The sequence below is a fragment of the Mustela nigripes genome, chromosome 6 (assembly GCF_022355385.1).
Source record: "Mustela nigripes isolate SB6536 chromosome 6, MUSNIG.SB6536, whole genome shotgun sequence".
Classification (NCBI taxonomy): domain Eukaryota; kingdom Metazoa; phylum Chordata; class Mammalia; order Carnivora; family Mustelidae; genus Mustela; species Mustela nigripes.
In genome coordinates this window covers 17,788,969-17,810,400 of record NC_081562.1, presented here as the reverse complement: position 1 = coordinate 17,810,400, position 21,432 = coordinate 17,788,969, and the positions used below count along the sequence as shown (strand labels likewise).

Sequence of the window (21,432 nt, the reverse complement as noted above, 5' to 3'; positions counted from 1 at the left end):
TAGTGATAATGATGGTCATGGTGATGATGGTGGTGATGGTGATGAAGGGGATGATGATGATAGTGATATGATGATGGTGGTGATGGCAGTGATGGTGACGATAGTGATGATCGTAGTGATAATGATGGTCATGGTGATGATGGTGGTGATGGTGATGAAGGGGATGATGATGATAGTGATATGATGATGGTGGTGATAACAGTGATGGTGATGATAGTGATGATCATGGTGATAATGATGGTCATGGTGATGGTCATGGTGATGATGGTGATGATCATAGCAATAATAGTGATGATGGTGATGATAGTGATTAACATGGTGGTGGTGGTGATAGTGATGACGGTAATGATCATGGGGATGATGATGATGATAGTGATGGTGATGATAGTGATGGTGATGATGATAGTGTTGATGGTAATGATCGTGGTGATAATGATGGGGATTATGGTGACGATGGTGATAGTAAAGATGGTGATGATCAATTTGAGTTCTATAAATGCATAAGCAGAAGAATTTGCATCCAGGAGTAGAAGCCTGAGAGTAAATTTAATTCAAGAACAGGGAGAGGAGTCATAGGTGTGAAGGACTTGGGCATTCATTGAAAGGAAAAAATGGTACCATGTTCATCTGTTCAATGAATCAACCAAGAAAAATTTAATGAACAGCTACTATGTTCCAGGCACAGTGGTACAGTAGGCAAAATGAGCCATAACCCTGACTCATGGAGTTTACGGTCTGATGTGAGAATCAGACAGGAACTAAAGGAGCCCACACCGAATATGAAATTGTAGCTGATCCATGGCCGCGTCTGTGTCCCTACAGGCCAAGTACCACCTCTGTTCAGCAGGTTGGCTGGAGAGTGGGAGGGTAGCCTACCCCACAGCCTACGCCTCCCAGAACTGTGGCTCTGGCGTTGTTGGAATAATAGACTATGGACAAAGAAACAACAAGAGTGAAATGTGGGATGTCTTCTGCTATCGGATGAAAGGTAATGACCCAAGCTACGCTTCAGATTCCAGGGCCCGCACTGCTGATCAATCCTCAGCCTGGCCAGCCAACCTCCAAGGGTGAGCTGGAGCAGTCCAGGCCCCTCCCTCACCGGAGTGGGCCCCTGTGTGCCCCTGTCTTCCAGATGTGAATTGCACTTGCAAGGCGGGCTACGTGGGAGACGGCTTCTCGTGCAGCGGCAATCTGTTGCAAGTCCTGATGTCTTTCCCTTCACTGACGAACTTCCTCACAGTACGTGTCCTGCACCCCATCTGCTTGGTTTTGCCTTAGGGAAGGAGCACTTGCCTCAAGGCAGCGATTTCAGAGGCAAGTCCTTGAAAGAAGCCCCAGGCTCCCAGTCATGGGTAAGAGCACAGGCGCCGGACCACACAGCCTGAATTCAAAGCTGGGGTTTGCCACCTGTTGCACCACCTTCGACAAGTTACTTCCCTATCTGGGCCTCAGTTTCCCAGTAAAATGGAGAGGATGATAGCCCCAGCCTCCTAGCACCATTGTGGTAATGAAAGCACTTAGACTTGTGGCCTGTACGCAGAAACGGCCACACTGGGGCTGACTAGTTGTAGCATCTCGTTTTGCATCCTGAGCAGCCTAAGAGTCTAATCTGCAGGAACGAGAAGCTCTTTGGTCTTCACGGAATAGGTTGAGCACATTTAGCTGGGCCAGCCGGGTGATCAGACAGTTTTCAACATGGCATCAAACTACCCTTAGCACTGCTCTTCCAGTCAGTTCAATGCTCTACGTGTTATGCCTAGTGAAGAGAAAGTTCCAGCCGGAGAAGGATTTGGTGCTGACCAATCAGAGAACTGAGCTAATAGTAATAACTAGGTCAAGAATAACTAGGTCGAGAATAATAACTAGGTCAATAATAATAACTAGCTCAAGAATATCTTGAGCATTTCCTTTGCACTGTGCATGCATGAACCTCTTCAGAGCACTTATAACTCAGGCCACAGAATGTAAGCTCCCTAAGGGACAGGATTTTCCCTGCCTTGTCACTGGCATATAGTAGATGCTCAATAAACACTTGTTACTAGGAATAAATTCTCATGTGACCTTATGAGGTCACTTCTGCTATTATCCCCATTTTGTAGATAAAGACACTGAGGCTTACCAAGGTGAAGGGCACAGCCAAGGAGAGGGGACTGGGCAGACGTATAGGGCTTGCAGGATCAGAGCAGAAGTTAAACCAAAGGCTCCCAAATAGTGAGTCTTTATCTGCAGACTGAAAGCATCCATCTAACTGTTCTAAAATTCAGGGTTATCATAAACACACAGAAGATAAACAGTCAAACTGGTGTTTCTGCATGTGGGAGTTTGGCTTGCAACAGCATTGCAGAAAAAAACAGTGTCGGAACAAGACCCATTGGCTGTGTGCCCCTGAGCAGATTAATTATCTTCTCTGGGCTTCAGTAGCCCTGTCCGCACAATGACAAAGTCAAACTGGGTAAGTGAGGTTTCTTAAACTGTTCTAGCAAATATTTATTGAGCATCTACTACATGCTTGACATATATCAGTGAACAAAACAGACACACCAAATAATAAACAGAATAAGTAAGTACATAGTAGGGAATGCTAGGAGGTGATTATATATGCTGTGGGGGGCAGGGAAGGAGGGGAAGGGTTGAGTAGGGAGAGAGAGGGGTACCACCAGAGCGTTCCCAATTTGCAGGGTGATAAGGGATGGCCTTGGTAAGAAGAAGACACCCTAGGAAAGAGTGGGAAAGAGTGAACAGAGGCAAGGGAGTTAGCTGTGTAGATGTGGGGCGAGAACCGGCCAGCAGGAGGATAAAGGCAAGAGTGGCTACACGAGTTTGAAGAACGACAAGGAAGGAAGTGAGGCTGCAGCCAAGTAAGGGCGAGAGAGGCCAGCTGGGCCCAGGGGCAGTGGAGCAACAGGGTCCAGGTGGTCTGGGCCTCATGGCCATGCCTTGTAAGGCCTCTGGTTTTCCTCTGAGTGACCTGCAGGTCATTGCAAGGCAAGAGGAGGCTCAAGATTTGACTTAGATTTCAAAGGACTATGCAGGCAGCCATGTTAAAAAATGGTCTTGATTCTGTGATGTGGCTGTACTTCGGACCACAGGATTCATTGAGGAAAGAAAAGTGCTCCTAAAACTCTCCCAGGAGGCAGTCAGAAGAAACAGCCTGTGAGTGGCAGCCAGATTGGGGCCAGCGTCAGGAACATTCCCAGATGGGTGGTACCCCAGGACCCCTTCCACGAGGTCCTCCGGTCACCCCAACCCTTGCACACCAGAGCTGACCACTCTTTCCTCTCCCCAGGAGGTGCTGGCCTATTCCAACCGCTCAGCCAGAGGCCGGGCATTTCGGAACCTGCTGACAGACCTGTCGATCCGCAGTACCCTCTTTGTGCCACAGAACAGTGGACTGGGGGAGAACGAGGTGAGGCAGAAGCCAGCTGTCTGTGCTTCAGACTAGTGCTTCGACAGGATCCGTTATCTGTCACCACAAATCACCCCAACACTCAGTGGCTACACAGTTACTCAGTTCACATATCTGCAGGTCAGCTGGCCATCGTGGTCCTGGCCAGGCCTTCTCACAGGTCTGTGAGGGCCTGGCCGTCCGCCGACAGAGGACTCCCGTCCTCCAGCACACTAGCCCAGACACATTCTCATGGCGCTGGAAGCAAGTGGTCATTGGGAACAAGCCCCCATTGGGTCACAATGGCTAACAGTCCCCTGGGTCAACAGGTCATGCGGCTGAGCCCAAAGTCAGAGCAGGAAGCACTCAGCATTATGGCAAAGGGCATGAATGCTGGAGGGGTGGAGAAGCAGAGCCCCAGATGCGGTCAGCCCACCCCACTAGCCGTCCTCACATGCGGACGTGCGAAGAGATGGCAATTCCACACAGGTGACTGACTGCAGGCTCTGGCAGCCCCCAGCCCTTTCCCATCTAGGGGCTGAGAGGAGTGGGACCTCTGCCCACGGTTACCCACTCAAGACCCACCCTTCACGAAGATGACTCTCAATGCCACAAGCTAGCTAGAGGTGCACCTGAGAGAAGCTTGACATTCCTTCTCTCCACATGGACACAGAAGGCCACGAAAAGTGATTTTTTTCTTTTATTTAAAATAAAATTGCCTGGTTTCTATAGACCATTCTTGTGTTTCTCCTTTCTTCTCAGACGCTGTCTGGGCGAGACATTGAGCACCACCTCGCCAATGTCAGCATCTTCTTTTACAATGACCTTGTCAATGGTACCGTCCTACAGACTAAGCTGGGAAGCCAGCTACTCATCACCTCCAGCCAGGACCAGCAACAACCGGTATGAAAAATCTTCTGGACTTACTGGCAGAACTGGAGAGAATATATTCAAAATTCTTAGCATACAGTAGGTGCTTAATAGATGACATCTATTATAATGTGAAAATAAATGTTAAACCTGTAGTCAGGGGATGGTATTAGGTGCACACTGTAGTACACCATGCTGTTAGGCAGCCCCTATCCCTTGGGGAGTAAACCACTGGTGACCTCCAGCCCTGGAAACTGGTAATGATGGATGAGGAACTTGACATGAAACCATGCTTAGAGCTATCTGGCCTCTGCCTCTGTTTCACAGTGACAGTGGCAGTGATGCTGTTGGTGATGATAGTCATGGTGATATTGACAATGATCATGAGAATGATGATAGTGATGGTCATGATGTTGATGGCGGTGGTAGCCGTGGTGACCATGACATAGAATCATAGGCACTTGCGAAAATTCAGTGACTCTGTGCTTGTGGCATGTGAGACTAGTGCGTGATTGGTAGCAAGTACCAAATGAGTATTATTTTTTTAATATTTACCTGATCAATTATTTCTTTTCTTGAAGATTAGTGGTTTAGACCAGGGTTTCTCAAATTTTAACATGCATTTGAATCAGCTAGAGTTTTGTTGAAATACAGATCATACTTCAGCAGGTGGAGTATGGGGACCTCAGGTTCCACATTTCTAATGAACGCTCAGGTAATGCCCACCACCACAAGACAGTAGATCATGCTCTGATTAGCAGGGGATGAGATCCATTCTTTAACAACTCAGTGGGATGTTCAGAGCAGTGGATCCAAAGTACAGAGGCTTAGGGTTGGCCATTTGCTATCTGGGTGAACCTGGACAAGCCATTTTCACTCTGAACTCTCATCTGGTAGACGAGTTGGTAGGACAGAATGGCCCCTTGGGTTCCTTGTACCTCTTCAATCTGCCTTGTGGCCCAAGGGCAACTAAGGTGTTCTGTGCTGTCCAGATGGGAGCAGAAGTCCTGCCCTGCCTGTTGGTAACAATAGGCCTGACCGCCAGACAGCAGGACCTGGGAGAAATTGAGCAACTTCCTTCCAACGCGGGGTTGCCCACATGGGGAAAAGAGGCTGATGGCCACAGATCTCCATCAGCCCCCTCTCATTTCCTCAGGAGACCAGGTTTGTCGATGGAAGGGCCATTCTGCAGTGGGACATCTTTGCCTCCAATGGGATCATTCATGTCATTTCCAGACCTTTAAAAGCACCCCCCGCTCCAGTGGTGAGTATCCAGGGCTCCTGGTGGGTGGGGGGAGGTCCAAGGTCCACTTGTCCACTCCCCAAGAGGCAAACTGTAGCTAGAAGCTTTGTCTCCTGTCCTCTGGAGATGGGAGGAGCCTCCCATACCCACATCCGCAGCAGCTGGCCTCAGAGATGTAAGGCCCTGGTTCACCCCACCCCTGCCCCAGTGCCTTAGCAACGCAACACCCACCACTATTGGTATTTGTTGAGTGAATGGGCCAATAGAGAAGCCACTGGGAGGGGAGTAAGAAATCCTGAGCTCTGGTTTGTCCCTTCCACTTCATTGTTGTGCAACTTAGACAGGTCTCTGAGCCCCATATTTTTCATCTGCAAAAGGGGGGATCATAATGCTGACTCCTTGGATTCTTGGGAGGATTATGAGTCTATAAATATAAAATAATTAGGACAGTCCTTGGTACACAGTATAGTAGGCTATAGGAGGGTGGGTTTTTTGGTATTGTTAGTATTCTGCTTTCTAAATGTGTGAGGGAAGGGTGAGCCCAACTGGCTTCTGGAAATTTCCTTAACATAGTGGTTAAATGCACCAGCTCCAAAGCCAGGCTGGCTTCAGAGTCCACCTACCTCTACTCCTCACTGGCTCTGTGATATTGAGAAAAGCACTTACCCTTTCTGGGCCTCAGTCGCCCCCACATAAAAATGGAAACAGTGATACATGTCCCTATCTCTTGGGGCTATTATAGGTTTAACCGGATTATGTCATGGAAGGGGCTTAGATAGACCCCAGGGAAGGAAGGGCTAAATTCGTGTTACCGATCTTATCCTTCCTTTTATCCCAACTGGCCCAAGATGCCTGGGGGCCAGCAAGAGTCAGGTGGGCTCCAGAAAGCGCTCCTGCTTGGCAAGGCCCCAGGTTTGAGTATCACCCCCTCCTCTTTCTCTGTGCAGGCTGCAGTCCACATGGGCATGGGAACAGGGATATTCTTCGCCACCGCCCTTGTCTTTGGAGCCGCTGCATTGGCTGCATATTCTTACTTCCGGCTAAACCGGAGAACAGCTGGCTTCCAGCATTTTGAGGTCAGAGAGGCATGGGAACATGGTGATGGGGGAGATCCTTCTCTGGAGCCCAGTCGCTGACCGGCTGCCTCACAGAGTTCACACGGGAGCCAGGGGCTGGGCTTGGAGGCACATTCACCAGGGGCCCAGAACCCTCCCCTCGGAGGGTTCAGGAGACAGGCAGACACTTGCTCTGCCTGGTGAGAGCTTCTCAAGGCTGACTGACTCTGGGGGTGGAGAGGGTCGAGGACCTGCATGGTCGGGCCTCACTCTGCAGCCAGCCTCGAAGGTTGCCCCATTTGAACTGCTGAGCCTGCATGTAGGTCAGCAGGTCTCAGCTGAATGGGGTGTGGCCACAGCACAGTAGCGGAACACCCCCCATTCTGTACTCTCTGTCCCTGCCCGCCCAGCCTCTCCTCCAGCTGCCTCCCCTAGATGCGGCTCCTCTGGCAGGAGGCCATTCCCTCCTAGCAGAGCACCTGCTGATTTATAAGCTCCAGCATATTTACCAACAGTGTGCACGCCGTAGGAGTCCTTTCATATTAAGTTCAAGGACAGGCAAAGCCACTCCAGGGTGATGGGAGTCAGAAGAGCAGTTACCCTGGGCGGGACTGGGTCCTGTGGGCATGGGCATGAGGACGCTTCCTGGGGAAGTGGCGGTGGGGGGTGTGGGGGGTAGAAACAACCCGTGTGCGGATTCAGGTGGCAGTCATGCTTGGGGGGCAGTCATCCAAATGGACGTACGAAGTCCTTGAGCCCAGCACTTAAGAAGGGTGGGCACGGCTTGCTTTACCTGACAACTTGAATGAGCCACTCCTGCCCTGGGGACATCCTGTGAGCCTGTGCTTGTCTTTTGGAGCAGTCCGAGGAGGATATCGACGTCGCGGCTCTTGGCAAGCAGCAGCCTGAGAATATACCAAACCCCTTGTATGAGAGCACCCCCTCCGCTCCCCAAGAACCTTCCTGTGACTACTTCATGGTGAGTCTGCCTCTTCACCTAGGCACAGACGCAGGTGGGGTGCAGGAGAGTGAGATCTTCCAGCAAGTCCAACTGGAAAGCTTTGCACCAAGAAAGGCACATTTCTAGAATGTGTCTCAGGGCAATAAGCCTAAAAGCCGGTATTACAAGCTGACTGAAGCCAGGTGGCTGTGGAGTGTCCCTGGGTTCTTTGGGGTGAGATCTCCAATAATTAGAGGTAATAGAGGCTGATCACCCCCAACCTCATGACCAGGTGAGAAGTGATTTGTCACACGAAGAAATTTGGGGCTGCATTCTGTCACAAACATTTATGAGGTAGCCAGTACAAAGATAGAATGAGGCCTTAAAAAGCGTTGGTTTTTGTTTGTTTGTTTGTTTTTTCTTTCCCTTATGTTATGCTTTAAACACCTTTCCATTGTTGGGGGTCTCTGACTGGCTCAGTTGGTAGAGCATGCAGTCCTTGATCCCAGGGCCATGAGTTCAAGCCCCACGTTGAGCATGGATCTATACCTACTTTAAAAAAATTTTTTTAAATAAACTTTCATTTTACGTGGTTGCCACAGTTTTCCTGTCCATTGTCAGAGCTGCTTCTTGCCTTTGGAACTATGTTCCTTTTAATGACAGCAGGCCAGGTCCAAGGATCCAGAGGGGGTCCCACAGGACCCACCAAGAGGGTGAGTGGCTTCTCCTAGGATGGAAATCAAATTCGAGCCAGCAGGAAGAGAGAGCAGAGTTTACTGAAGATACAGAGAGGGCAGATACAGATGGAGTGCTGAGAAACAGGGCAAGGAAATGAGAGGAGTCTCGTCTTTGTTCTGGGTCTGGGGTTTTTATTGAGGGTGGTGGTCTGGTGTATGTGCCCCCTCTGGCATCCCGGAACTGGTTAGAACAAAGACCAGGGCCCAACTGTTGGTCCTTGGAGCCACAGGCCCCTGGCCGGGAGATGTCTAGCTGCTGGTGGCCTGGAGTGCGCATATGGGAGCTTAGTCCTGTCATTCTCACCTGGTCCTTCCCTAGATGTTATCTCTTCTAGAGAAATCATTAACTCCTTGTCTCTTCCAAGGAAGACAGACACTATTTGCATTAGGAGGCATGTGTCAGGTGGGGTGGGGGTGCACACCCTAGCGAGAGTGAAAGCAGGAAAAGGAGCAAAAGCAGTTTTTATGGAGTCCTTCAGTTTCCCTATCTCACTTTGATCAGGTCTTTGCTATCTAGAGGGACATGTTCTGCTCTGATGTTCCAGGAAATAACCATTTGTTTGTAGTTAGTGATCCCTGAGCCTGGATGGGGCTCTACTGACTTCATCCCAGGGGGAGCCCACAGCAAGGTACGCCATTCACACGGAATGTGGAAAGTACACCTGCCCATGGCGTACTACCAGGTCAGCACTGAGCAGCTGGAATAAAACTTAATTCTTCCTTTTATAGGGAGGTAAGAAAAATTGATAGCTAGTGTACCTCAGGAGACTGAGCTGACAGCATTGCTCAGGTCCAAGGAAATCACCAGAATCTGGGCTGTTGGTCTAGAACCCTCATGAAGAAGTAGCCAAAGGGGTTCCTGGGTGGCTCAGGCGGTTAAGTGTCTGCCTTTGGCTCAGGTCATGACCTCAGAGTCCCAGGATCGAGCCCCGCATCAGGCTCCCTGCTCAGTGCACAGCCTGCCCTTCATCCAGTTCCTGCTCTCTCTCATATACACATATTCTCTTAAATAAAAATCTTTAAAAAAAAAAAAAAAAAAGTAACCCAAGCCAGAGAGCTGCTGTGATTGATTGATGCTTGCACATATGCTACCCTCCCTGCAAAACTCTATTATGGCTGTTGCTCTCTGGCAAGCTGGCACTGAAACAGTACCAAAATATTTTATTGCACCATTTTTCAGCTCGTAGAGTGCAACAGATATTTTTGTTCTTCTGCAGTGAACCAAACGTAAACGTCTTGTGTTCTCACTGTCCGAGGCAGCAGAACGAATATCTTTGCAATACACTGAAAAATAACCTAGATCCTAACCTACTTTGTTTTTCTCATCAAACCCATGTAGAAGTTTCCCCACCCAAACTGAAAGGGTAAGTTCGGCTGTTCATTTCTTAACTAGTAGTTCATGTCTGGAAGCACTGCTATGTTGAAATCCACCTGATGTAAAAAAGCTGGTGCAGCGGGAAGGGGGTGTTATCCTTGTCATTCCGTGCTCTTCACGCCTTCTCAGCTGCCTGTCCTCTTCTGAGGGCTCTGCCAGCACCACGCATGAAAGGTTCTCCTGGGGCAGGAGACAGTGTGTCCCAAATGTAGGAGTCAGATGAACCCTTCTCATCAGACCAGGTGGCAGAGATGTTCCAGGAACAGAAATCTGAGGCTGCCCCCCAGAAGGGACCTCCTCCATTCTCCTGACTTTTATATTGAAGGTGGGGTGCCTGTACAATATTTGTAGCAATCCCGACATCCGGAACACATCCCGTATGCAAATTAACAGCACTTCAGGGCCAATCAGAGCCGCAGACAGCGCCAGGCTTGGGTGCTGCCTCCAGAGTATGGCTTCTGATTGGACTCTCAAATAATCAAGAGCCAGTGGCAAAGAATGTTTAATCTGGAAGCAGTTTTTTGTAATCATACTAAGAGCCACCTTTGGCAGGGTGTGTGTGCCTTCCTTAATGCAGTATCCAATTTAAGCCTCGTACTTCCCTGTGAGGAAAATATTATTATGGCCCTTTATAAAGATGAGGGAAAAACACCAGGATGGAAGCCACCTGTCCAGGGGCCATAAGCTTCAAGGAGCGGCAGCCGCCCCCAGAACCACCCTACCATCCTGCCTCCTAACACAAGACGGCTCCTCCCATGCACGTGTTCACGGGGCACTTGGAGGAGAACTGTTTTAGGCTCTTGGGAAGGAAGTTTTCCTCCACCCTCTTAGGATCCCTGGCTGGATCTGAAAAGTAATCTGACAGATTCACAGGAGAAAAGCGTATAAACTTTACGGCAAGTCTGCATGTACCTGGGAGTCCTCACGAGAGAATGAAGACCTGAAGTGACCAGAGCAGGAAGCTTTTCTATCTTTTATACGAAGAAATGACACATCTGTGCAGAACAGACAAGACAGAGGTTTGGGCTTGTGGGGAGTACACAGTGTTGCAAGTAGGAAGATATGGAGTTTAACCAGGTGGTTTGTACAGATTTTCTGGCCCCAAATTCTTGTCTCTGGTGATCAGCGTCTTCTTTCCTCCTGGGGCAGGGAGGGTTTTATGACCTGTTGGAAGGAAGAGAAGCAAGGTGGGGGAAGTTCACAGGGACCATCCTGCTTCTGCTGGTATTTTTTTCCAAAAATTCCTTCAGTTTAAGGTATTTAAACTGCCAAGGGGCCATATTTTGGCAGCGTGTTCTGAACCCCTTCAAGGTCACAGAGCAGGGACCAGAAGGAATGCTCCGCCTAGAAAGATCCAACAAGCAGGAGGGCCTGTGCCCCGTGTTTGAGAGACCTCTCTTTTCCAGGATGCCGAAGACCAGCAGCTGGACAACACCGACCCCCTGGGGGCGCTGTGAGGGGCCAGACCTGCTGCCACCAGCCACCCCCCTTGGCCATCTCCTCACCTGCCTGAGCCGCCTCAAAAAGGCTGTCAACTGTGAATCCTCACACCGGTTGTTTGGAAAGTAAGGTCCTTTCACATTTTAAAGTAGGAAGTACTTAAGCCATACCTCATCTCTTTGGTTAATCTGGGGGATTACTTTGTTTCTGTGGGTGAGGGATCATGTTAAACCCACCCACCAACCCAGGGGGACTGTCCCTCCACTGTACCTTTAGATGGCACTTAAGTACGGTCTCCCCAACGCTCTGACCTCATCTCCTTTCCCCGTTAGGTTGTAAGCATCCAAAGGGTAGGGACCTGCCTCATTCATCTTTGTATCTCGGGGTCTGAGACATGCAGTGTGCTCAATAAATGTTTATGGAAGAGAACTAAAGTCAATGGAACCAACTGGTGTTTTGGGAACAAAAATACTGTTTGCCACAGAAAGGGTCAGAGTCTGAAGGTAAAATCGACTTACTGGAGCTAATGAGGGCCTTTTCATTTAGCCAACACCTCCCTCTTCTTTCTTAATTCTGTTTTGTTCACTTGTTTGTGTTTAAGAAGACATAACCAGTTCACAGTCACTGGGGCGGCTAGAATTAAAATGACAGATAATAATAAGCGTTGGCAAGGATGTGAGAAATCAGACCCCTCATCGTCACTGGGAGGAAAGTAAAATGGTGCAGCCACATGGAAATGTTTGGCAGTTCCTCAAAAACTTAAACACAGTATTACATGATCCAGAAATTCCACTCCTTGGCATATATCCAAGAGAAATGAAAAACACGTCCCCATGAAAACTTATATATGCGAGCTCACATTATTTGTAATAGCCAGAAAGGAGAAACGACCCAAACGTCCATCATCTTTTGAATGGATAACCAACAGTGGTATATCCCTCCAGTGAAATCTCATTCTCCCCTACAAGGGAACTAGGTACTGAGGACGCATGCCAGCAACACGAAGAGAACCTGAAAACAGCAGCCGAGAAGGCAGATGCAAGAGACCGCAGACTGTATGACTCCATCTACATGAAATTTCCAAAATAGTCAAACTCACAGAAAATAGATTAGTGAATGCCAGGGACGGGGAGTGATGAAAATGTTCTAGAACTTTCCATTGGTGATGTGTGGACTCAGGACAATTTTTGACTGTGCACAACTCTCCCAACCAGTGCAGGATGTCTACCACACCAGGCCCCTGTCCTCAAAAGATCAGAAGGGCCCTTCCATTAACCGTGACATTGAGCACCCTCCAACCCACCCACCACGCACTTTCAAATGGTCCCAAGGGGGTGGGACTGACCAGCTTTGGGAATCACTACTGGGACAGAGAAGGGAAAAGCTGGGCTGAGCAGGCCTAAGACTCTCCTTTAGGCCCAATAAGTTCCACGGGCTTGTGGTTTCTGCTGAGTCAGGTGAGACATTCTGGAGGCCCCAGTATAACCTTTTTCACAACTCCCGGAAAGGAAAGAAGTCCCAGTCTCAGGCAAAGAAACAGCTTACCTTCTCTCTGGGACAGCATATCATGACGAAAGTAATACCGTGTTTCCAGGAGCTTGCTCCCCAAAAATGAGCGCTAAATCCTCCAGTGAGAGAATGGTACCACCATCACAGGGACAAAAATGCAAGTGATGGAAAAGGAAGACCAGCAGGCTCTCCACAGGAGGAGTGAATGAGACGAAGGTCTGGGCACACCGAGACATCAAGGACATGAAGGTGGTTTAATACAAGTGCACACACATACAGTTTTTTAAAAATAAGCTCTTCAAAATATTTATAAATTTATCCAAAACCCAGTAGTGAGTTGACTTCATGGCACTCATTCCTAATTCAGCATTTTCTTCCCTTAAATCATGGCTTCCAATTTTTAGCTTTCCTGGCAATTTTGATGGCAAGCACGTGGAGGACCATCTTCTCCGGCTCTCGAAGAAGGAACTATCCGTGGAGGAACAGCATTTCCAGGGCGGGGGGTATTGGCTGCCTACCCAAGTCTAAGCTCGCGCTCATTTTCCATCTGTACCTTAACTCCACAGTCTTCTGGGTCTGAAAACAAGCAGGGGTGCTGGGACAAATGGGGTGAGAAATGTACCACGCATCTTCCACCCTTTCTCACCGGGGTGTTCTTTTTTTGGGTACAGTGGAATTCGATACGGCGTTGCCACTAAAGCACACAAAAACAGACTACTTACAATGAGCCGGACACAATTCAAACTTTTATTTGGCAAGAAGTTCAGTCCTATAACATAAAATCGAACATTTAGAATAAATAGCAAATTCACATCCAGAATAAATAGTAAGTCTATCTAGTTCGCATGTATGGTGTCTGATACCCTACGGGCACCCTCTGTCATTCTGCTACATATTTGGAACACGGTGTCCTCAGGCTTCAAGCCGGCAGTGCTAAGAAAGTACGGAGGCCTGCAGCGGGTTGGCTGCCCCAGGAAGCAGAGGCCAAGGTGAGGTTTGCATGCGGGACGAGTGCGGGCGAGTGTTCCTGGGATCGACACCTGGGGATGGAAAAGAAGGAACGCGGAGGGAGGAAGGTAGGGGCCGGAGTTGGCTGCTCCAGGAAGGGGGTGTGAGTGACCTCGTCTAAGGCGGGGCTTCTCCGTGGGGAAGGCTCTGGAAGAGGGCTGCCAGCTGAGGGCGGGGAGCCAGCAGCTGACCCAGCAGTTGGGGGGTAATTCCCTGGGTTCTGCAGGTTCTGCACAGCCAAGCCCATCCCCCCCGATGAGCACATGCACCAGTCAGTGCAGTGAGGGACGGTCCCTTAGTGCCCGAGCCTGGCTGTTCAATTATGCACCACAAGGGCTATGCCGTGTGCTAGAAACACCAGCTACAGAAGCATGGGTGCCCAGAGGACACGGGGAGCGTGGCGCACACACCTACAGAACTTCTCTCTTCCAGCCGCATGCAGCTCTGAGGCGGTTAATGCGTGCTTTCAGCAAGGTCGTGGTGCCGTCACCACAAGGGACGAGAGCAGGACTGGGCAAACTGGGGCCGGAGAGCCACATCTAGCCTGCAGCTGTTTTTGTAAATCAGGCTGTGACAGAACACAGCGCGCCCATTCCCAGGGCAGCGGTGGCAGAAAATGGCCCGTGAAGCGGCAAGTGCTTCCTTGCTGGCTCTTTACAGGCAACACTGGCTGAACCCTGCAGCAGAGGGACTTCCCTTCCTTGCCTCAACCCACGAGGGTGTTAAAGATCAGTTGAACTTGAGGCCAGACTCCCAAATGCTAATGCAATAAAAAAAAGAGAGAGAGAGAAAGAGAGAAATGGTACAAAAGGAAATTAGTATTAAGAGGGGAAAATACAGGCTCTCTTGTAGTTGAATAGAGCAATCAACAAACCCTGCCTCTGGCCAAATGTAGTCTCAAAGCATTCTGGACAAAGGCCCCCGAGTGGGTCTTTGGCAGCAAATGAGCACTCCGCGCCCGGAATCAAGTCCAGTATTTAGCACATTCTACTGCTTAAAAGGCCTTCGGGAGGAAGAAAGAGGAAAAGCCATTTAGTTCCCCCAAAGCTAAATTAGTGAGGAGGGAAGATTACTTCTCATTTCTACTTTGCAATAATTAAGAGAGCCAATGCAGTCAAAGCAACTAGTAATTTAGTCTGAGATGTGCCCAAATCAGTAACAGGTGGTTTATGTTACATAACATTACTGGTGATGGCAGAAAACAGAGCTGAAGAGAGTTTAAAAATTAAAAAAAAAAAAAAAAAAAAGAAGGCTATGTCAGAAGGAAAGAAGGACCTCTAAGTCAAACTCCTAAAATACTTTAAAAGCTGAGTTTCATCTTAAAAGCAACTGCAAAACCAGTTGTGCGGGTCCCTTCCACGGCAGCTCACCCCAGGTCCCACAAGCCCTGCAGAGCCACCGCCATGGCTGGCTGAACTGTCCCTGCACTACCAGCCTAACCGATGGCAAAACAGGAGATATTTTTCAACATGCAAATCCATCTTATTCTGTTCACTTTCCAAACTGATTTTCTAAATGGTAGAAAACTGACTCTGTTCCCTTGTACCACTGCGCTTCCCTCAGTGGGCACCACAGAGAGCTGGAAAGAACGAAATGCCCAGGGCAGTGCACCAAACCCCAGCGGAGTCAAGACAGTTGGGTCTATCTTGATGGAGCACGCACGGGAAGCATGCCTCGGGCTGTCCTCCACGTGGACACGGCCGCCCCGACCCACGTGGCTGGCCCTGGCGTGGGTTCAGTCCACCAGGTGCCTGCTGTGTGGGCCCGGCTCAGACAGACGCCAGGCTTCCACTACGTGGCCCGTCTCATCCTGCCATGTTCAGTGGCCCAGAGACTGAGATCTTAATTGACAATAGGTTATAAAATTCATCATTTGTTTCAAGAAAAATCTTTCTCCCCCAAGGTTTGCATCACCTAACTTAGCTGTCCATGAAAGCAGTTTTAAGAACAGCACTAGTTGGGGCACCTGAGTGGCTCAGTGGGTTAAAGCCTCTGCCTTCAGCTCAGATCATGATCCCAGGGTCCTGGGATCGAGCCCCACATCAGGCTCTCTGCTCAGCAGGGAGCCTGCTTCCCCGCCCCCCCCCCCCCTGCCCCCCTGCCCACTTGTGATCTCTGTCAAAAAAAATAAATAAAAACTTAAAAAAAAAAAAAAAAGCACTACTTCATTCTTGAGTACACGAGACACCCTGTAACTGGCACCAAGAAGACAGGGATGACTATCTGATTAGATTAAAACTCAGAGGGGAAAAAAAACTGTTTTACTTCTTCACTCAGCTCCTCCAGACAGAAACTCCAAGGCCAAGAGCACAGCCTGTGTGCCAAGGACCCCAGTACCAAGTGCTCCTGGGCCCTCCAGCACCCATCAGATGCCCGTCTACACTACCTTCTGATGCTCTAGCCACACAGGAGCTAACACCCAGCCGACAGAAGGCCTACCCCGTTCCTGAAGAGGAATGGCCTACTGGATGTATAACAAAGTTTTAAAGTAAAAAAGGGGCCGAGTCGGGCCTCCTGGGTCTAAAGGGCATCACGCAGGGCATCACGAGGGAAGCCGTGCACCCCACGTCATTTGTGGGCCGTGGCAGGTGGTCCGTGGAAAGCCAAGCTGAAATTTCATCCGCAGCTGGCTCCACTACACGGACCACAGTAAAATGCAGAACAAGCGAGCACTGCCCACACGCCCCCGTTCCGGGTGCCGCCATCCGCACCCACTGCGGATAAACACGCGTGCCCCTCACGTCGGCCTCAGAGGGCCATGAGTCGCTGGACGAGCCAGGCCAATCCTAAGTCTCCTCCTGGCTTTGCCCGCCCTTCATCCTCTCCCACCTTCAACGCACACCTCGGGAAAACCGCCCACGCTCCCCAAATAGCCACACGGCTGGGGGGAGCTCGAAGGGGAGGATGGCGCTGGGGCAGCTAATCAGTGACAGGGCCGCCACCACCTCCCCCGAGGGTCATGCGAGTGTTTTAACAAGATCCTAACCCCCCAGGGCTCCAGAAGGGGCCCATCACGGCAGGACATTTTTTTTGCCTGCTTCATTTTCTGTCCTCCAAAGAGCACCTCAAGCCAACACCTGGGTGGCGTTTTCAGGGGGGGATGAACCCCCAGGAGGCCCACCATGGAGGCGCCGGTCCCTCCGGCCTGCTTGTGTCTCGCCGCTGGATTCTGCACGGCCGGTCAGCCGGGCTGTAAGGCAGAGCCCCTCTCCTCGCCCTCCCTCCCCGCGGGAGGAGTGGACCCGCCTGTCACCAGCGACACCGCAGGTGCTCCCAGGGCAGGGTAGAACCCGGGAAGCAGCCGCAGAGGACAACCACGGGGCAAGGACTTGCAACTTCTCTTGTTCTGTTACAGAAGACTTTTTTGGCAAGGAGGCAGAGTCTCCCTTTGAGGGCGGCCGCTCCAGGAAGCCTAACCCCTGGTACCCTGCACCATGGGCGCTGGAGGCCACGTGGGGGCCACCTCTGCTACGTACTGCCGTGCGAGGCTATCATGGAGCGTGTGGACTCCTCCGTCAGCTTTCCGCGAGCTGCTGACTGTCGCACGGCGCTGTGCCCTGAGGTCCCCGGAGCACGATCCGGGAATGGTCAGCCCGTTTTCCACGGAAGAGTCGAGAACAGTTTCAACACTACAGCAGCTAGAACTGAGAGATGGCATCAAGGGGTCTCACTGGCCCGGAAACACGACACCCGATCCAAGATCTTGGTAAACAAAAAGGCTGATGGCCGGGTTTCAGTCTGAAGCTTCCCACTCAGCCCAACAAGAAATGCGAAGACGGAACTGGTGGGCTGCTCGCTTCAGTCTTAACAACGTGGAAGGAGTCTCCATAAGGTAATAAATATCAAAAGGCATATTTGTATCTTTTCCAAAAGCAACACTCGTCTGCACACAAGTCAACCCCATCACGTCCAGCCAGTTGGGGGCTGTCCCTGCTTCTGGCTCTTTCTGCAGCTGGGCCCCCGGTTACTTGGCATGGGCCTCCTGCAGGAGGGGGAGTCTGAAGGTGGGGGCCCCGTCCGACCAGGCGGGAAGTTCGTGCTGCAGCGGAGTCCTCCGCGGGTAGAACGTGTGGCTGACGTCGTAGTTCAGCAGGCAGCTCAGAGACGCCATGTAGATGTCGGCAAAGCGTGACAGGCGCCTCAGGAAGTAGGTCGGGTTCTGGTCTGTGCGGAACAAACTTCCAAACTGGGTGTTGAAGAAATTTTTGGTCATTTCTCTGAAGAAGCAAGAAAAGAGCAAAGCAACAGAAAATGATTCAGAAAAGTCTCTTTTTAAGTTAATGAACTCAGCATCGCCCTTTTATTTGTATCGGATTCACTGGAAAGGAAAATCAGCCTAGAACAGCCCAAGCTCTGTTCAGGAAAACAGTCTGCCCATCCATTCATCAAATGACTCTGACCGCATTTCCCACTTAGGCCGGCTGGAGAGCAGCGGGGAAGGCTCCAGCTTCGACGGGGATGGTCCTCTAAAGAGACACATTGTTTTCCAAAGCAAAACGCAGGGGCAGGGGAAGGGCACACAGACAGATGCTGGATGTCCTCCAAGTCCGATTCGCCCTCATCTTCTCATCTGCAGAATGGGATCGGGACCCCCTTTCTACAGGGTCATCATGAGAACGGAATATGAGAAGACAAGTTAAAGCAGACGAGACACCCTAAAGTACTGTGAGGTCTGGGCAATTAAGGATTATTTAGTAGTGAAGTAAATAAATCTCCGTTATCCAATACCCAGCTCCACGCACCTCACTGCCTCTCTGTGGCCCAGGGGACAGCTTTTGCCAAGGCTGCTCACCCCTTCCCCGGGCTCTAACCCCTGCAGGTGTGCCTCTGTGTGGAAACCAATACCCCATCTCTCTCTCTCTCTCTCTCTCTCTCTCTCACACACACACACACACACACACACACACAAACACAGGATACATGCACCATCTGACGGCTGGGATCCCTCTACTCAGAACAGTCCGGCAAAATGGATAAAGACCACTTGACTATTAATACACCAGTCACAAACACAGCAGGAAATGTAACCATGTCTACAACCGTGCAACACAAGCCACTAGCTGGTAGCAGCCGGCTGTCCAGTAGATGGGGACGGCAGATGCCATGACAACCAGAGTAGAAAATTTTAAAAACTCCATTAGGTCTGCAAGCAGAGCAACATAAACGGTTTTTACAGTTTTCGTGAAAAACCTCATTAAGACGTGAGGTTGCAGGAGACTGACAACCCAAACAGGTGAAGCGGCTCCTTCAACAGACGATCTGCGATTCCTGGGGTAGCACCTGGGTCTGGCCTTTGGGGACAAGAGGCCTGGAGTCCAATCATACCATATGCCTCCCCTCACCCTCTCATGCCATATTTTTATACCAAGAGTAGATTAAGAACCAAATCAAAATGAGCCCCAGGCAGCCGACACCAAGAGGAGGACTGAATTCAATGTGGCTGTGGCCTCTGCAGCCCCCAGGGAGGACACTGGCCCCGCTCCACGCCACTCCCCCCAAGCAGCCTGTCCATGGCTCAGCGGCCAGAACCCAGGTAGTGACCACTCCTTCCAAAAGCCTAGAGACGGCCATGCCCAGCAAAAGGGGAGGTCACGAGCAAGAGCAGAAACGGCCAGATAAACAGTGTCTGCACACACGGCATCCTTCTTAAGGAAGCACGACTGTCCACGGGCCTCTTCTGAACAACTGTTCCCTTAAGATGCCACCTGCCAACCTTCTCAGACAGCAGGTGGGCTCTGCCCACCACTAAACATTCTGATACTGAGATGTTTACACGTGCTCACATACCCCAATGACAAAGAAGCAGCTAGGCAGCAGGAGCCCTGTGAATTCATGGTGGTTCCGAGCCCACCCCCCAAGCCATCCCAGGAGCCACACTGGGCTGCCAGCTGCCAGCATGAGCTACAGCTGGGTCACCAGCTGCGCAGATGGGCAGGACAAGAGGGCAGGGAAGGGGGAGGGGAGGGACAGCCCCGTCAACCCCGGTGTTCAAAGGTTTGCGAAAGGTCACTGCTGCCTCAAAGAAATGTCACATGGCCCCCGCTAATGGCAGCCACGGCTTCGTTGTGGCTACAACAATGGCCATGGTCCCATTCACACCGGGCAGCTCAAAAAGGAGGCTGCCTCGGACCAGCACTGGGGACGGCGTGCGGGCTGAGTGGGGATCAGGCAGGGTGGTGGGCTCGCTGCCTTCGAAATGGGCCCCTCTTACCTCATTTCCTTTCTTTCCTTTTTCCACTCCTGCAAAACCAGCTGTGACTCAGGGTCTCTGTGAACCTACAGGACACAAGCAAATCACTGAGGTTGCTCTAGCGGCAAATAAGCTCATGGGGTGATGAGAATTTAAGGGGCAACTCCTCTTGGACGAATTTTATTCCTTGACGTCAAAGACATAGGCACTTGCTTAAAATACCACACTTTCAGATTCCTGGCTGCATTCTTGCCTTCTTCACCAAAACAAAAATTTTAAATCTCCAACACTAGAAACATGATTTAACAAACAGAGATGGAACATTATAAGCCTATTAAACAAGGCCCCCATTAGCTGGGTCTATTACAGTATTAGTGAAGGCTATGTATAAACACGATGCATATCTATCCATGTAAAACATGCGTGTTACATGTGTGCAGTGTGTCCCCTACACGTGTGTACCACATATGCAAACATCCACTGACCACACCCCCCCACTACACATATCACAGATGAGTACAAACATAAAATCAGCAGGTAGGTGGACTTAGCAGGTGTAACAGTACATCTCTAATTACAAGCATGTCAAAATAGGGGCATGTATGTGGCAATGAACATTTTTGGCAATGGAAATTTTTCTTTAATTTATGCAAGGAAAGTAGGATTATAAATAGTTTTAGTGTTTTCCCTTGAGGTGATATTATCCTTTTGGAAGTGTTTAAGGGAAAATAAATAATTGTTCTGTGAAAGACAGGAAGGTAGAGCACCTCAACCAGAGGGAAAAAGCAGAGACTTTTCTAGCTGGCCTGAAATGTGAGCAAAAGGCAAGAAGAGAAGGACAACTGCCCACAACCTAACAAACGGAATCTCACAGGTGTCATGTTGAGCAGGAACGTCCCCGCCAGGGTCAGAGGCTCATGTGACCATGGACGACAGGTGGGGCTCCCTGCAATTCATGCTCACATGGGCAGCCTTAGAGCCTGGAGGAAAATACCAAACAAGCAGGCCATTTGCTTCCCACGTGGGAACCAAGGCCCTCTGTTTACTGCCTCTGCCCAGCTCAACAGCTTGACTGGCAGTCACCTGCTAAAGGCCTCTGCCACTCACACGAAACCCGTGTGGACTGAGCTTATGATCTGGATGGCTCCCCCAAACACACACTGCCTGTATCAGTGGGAGGCAGCTGCCACTGGACGACCACTGGCTGTTACTTCCGGAGCACTGGAAGACTGCCTCAACACTTCCGGAGGTGCTGACAGAGGCTCTGTAAACATGATTTTAATTAGTTTTCACATTTTATTCAAGAAATTACTCACTCTAGCATTTAGGATCAACAAAATATGCGACTAGATCAGAAGAGGTAAAATGTGTAATTTCTATACACACGTGCACACGCAAACATATCTGTACAGCACACCTATGTGCCCAGCATTGTGCTTGATGCTGAAGATACAAGAGAGGACAAGACAGAGGCCCCCTTGGAGGTAAACAGACCGTGATAAAACCACAAAACACCACAGAGAGTGAGGGGTCAGTCTGTGAGCAGGAACGCCCCCAGCTCTGCCCACACACCCTTCTCAGCCCATAAACTGGGCACTTCCGTCCCTGTCTAAGCAGGAGGGAGAGACGTCTTCTCCCTTACTCTGCCCATAAATGCAGGATGGGAGCATGCTCTGGTGA

General features: G+C 50.2%; 2 protein-coding genes across 3 annotated transcripts in view; one reads left to right on the top strand and one right to left on the bottom strand.

Moving 5' to 3' along the window:
* The window catches only part of STAB2 (stabilin 2), a 137,959-nt gene extending 124,777 nt beyond the window's left edge, over positions 1–13,182 (top strand). Inside the window, exons 59-67 of one of the 2 annotated variants that reach the window (XM_059402221.1) lie at positions 823–988; positions 1,133–1,239; positions 3,287–3,406; positions 4,148–4,288; positions 5,412–5,519; positions 6,446–6,574; positions 7,416–7,532; positions 11,012–11,170; positions 12,959–13,182. In XM_059402221.1, the coding sequence (XP_059258204.1) occupies positions 823–988; positions 1,133–1,239; positions 3,287–3,406; positions 4,148–4,288; positions 5,412–5,519; positions 6,446–6,574; positions 7,416–7,532; positions 11,012–11,062 (939 nt within the window). In that variant the 3' untranslated portion in view covers positions 11,063–11,170; positions 12,959–13,182. Of the gene's footprint in view, positions 1–822; positions 989–1,132; positions 1,240–3,286; positions 3,407–4,147; positions 4,289–5,411; positions 5,520–6,445; positions 6,575–7,415; positions 7,533–11,011; positions 11,171–12,013; positions 12,903–12,958 lie in introns of those variants that run through there. The other variant, XM_059402222.1, reaches the window with a different exon arrangement.
* Positions 13,183–13,278: 96 nt separating this feature from the next.
* The window catches only part of NT5DC3 (5'-nucleotidase domain containing 3), a 62,592-nt gene continuing 54,438 nt past the window's right edge, over positions 13,279–21,432 (bottom strand). The window contains exons 13-14 of the mRNA XM_059402223.1: positions 19,774–19,838; positions 13,279–17,779 (exon numbers count right to left, since the gene is read on the bottom strand). Coding sequence (XP_059258206.1) covers positions 17,527–17,779; positions 19,774–19,838 — 318 coding nt within the window. The 3' untranslated portion in view covers positions 13,279–17,526. The remainder of the gene's footprint in view (positions 17,780–19,773; positions 19,839–21,432) is intronic.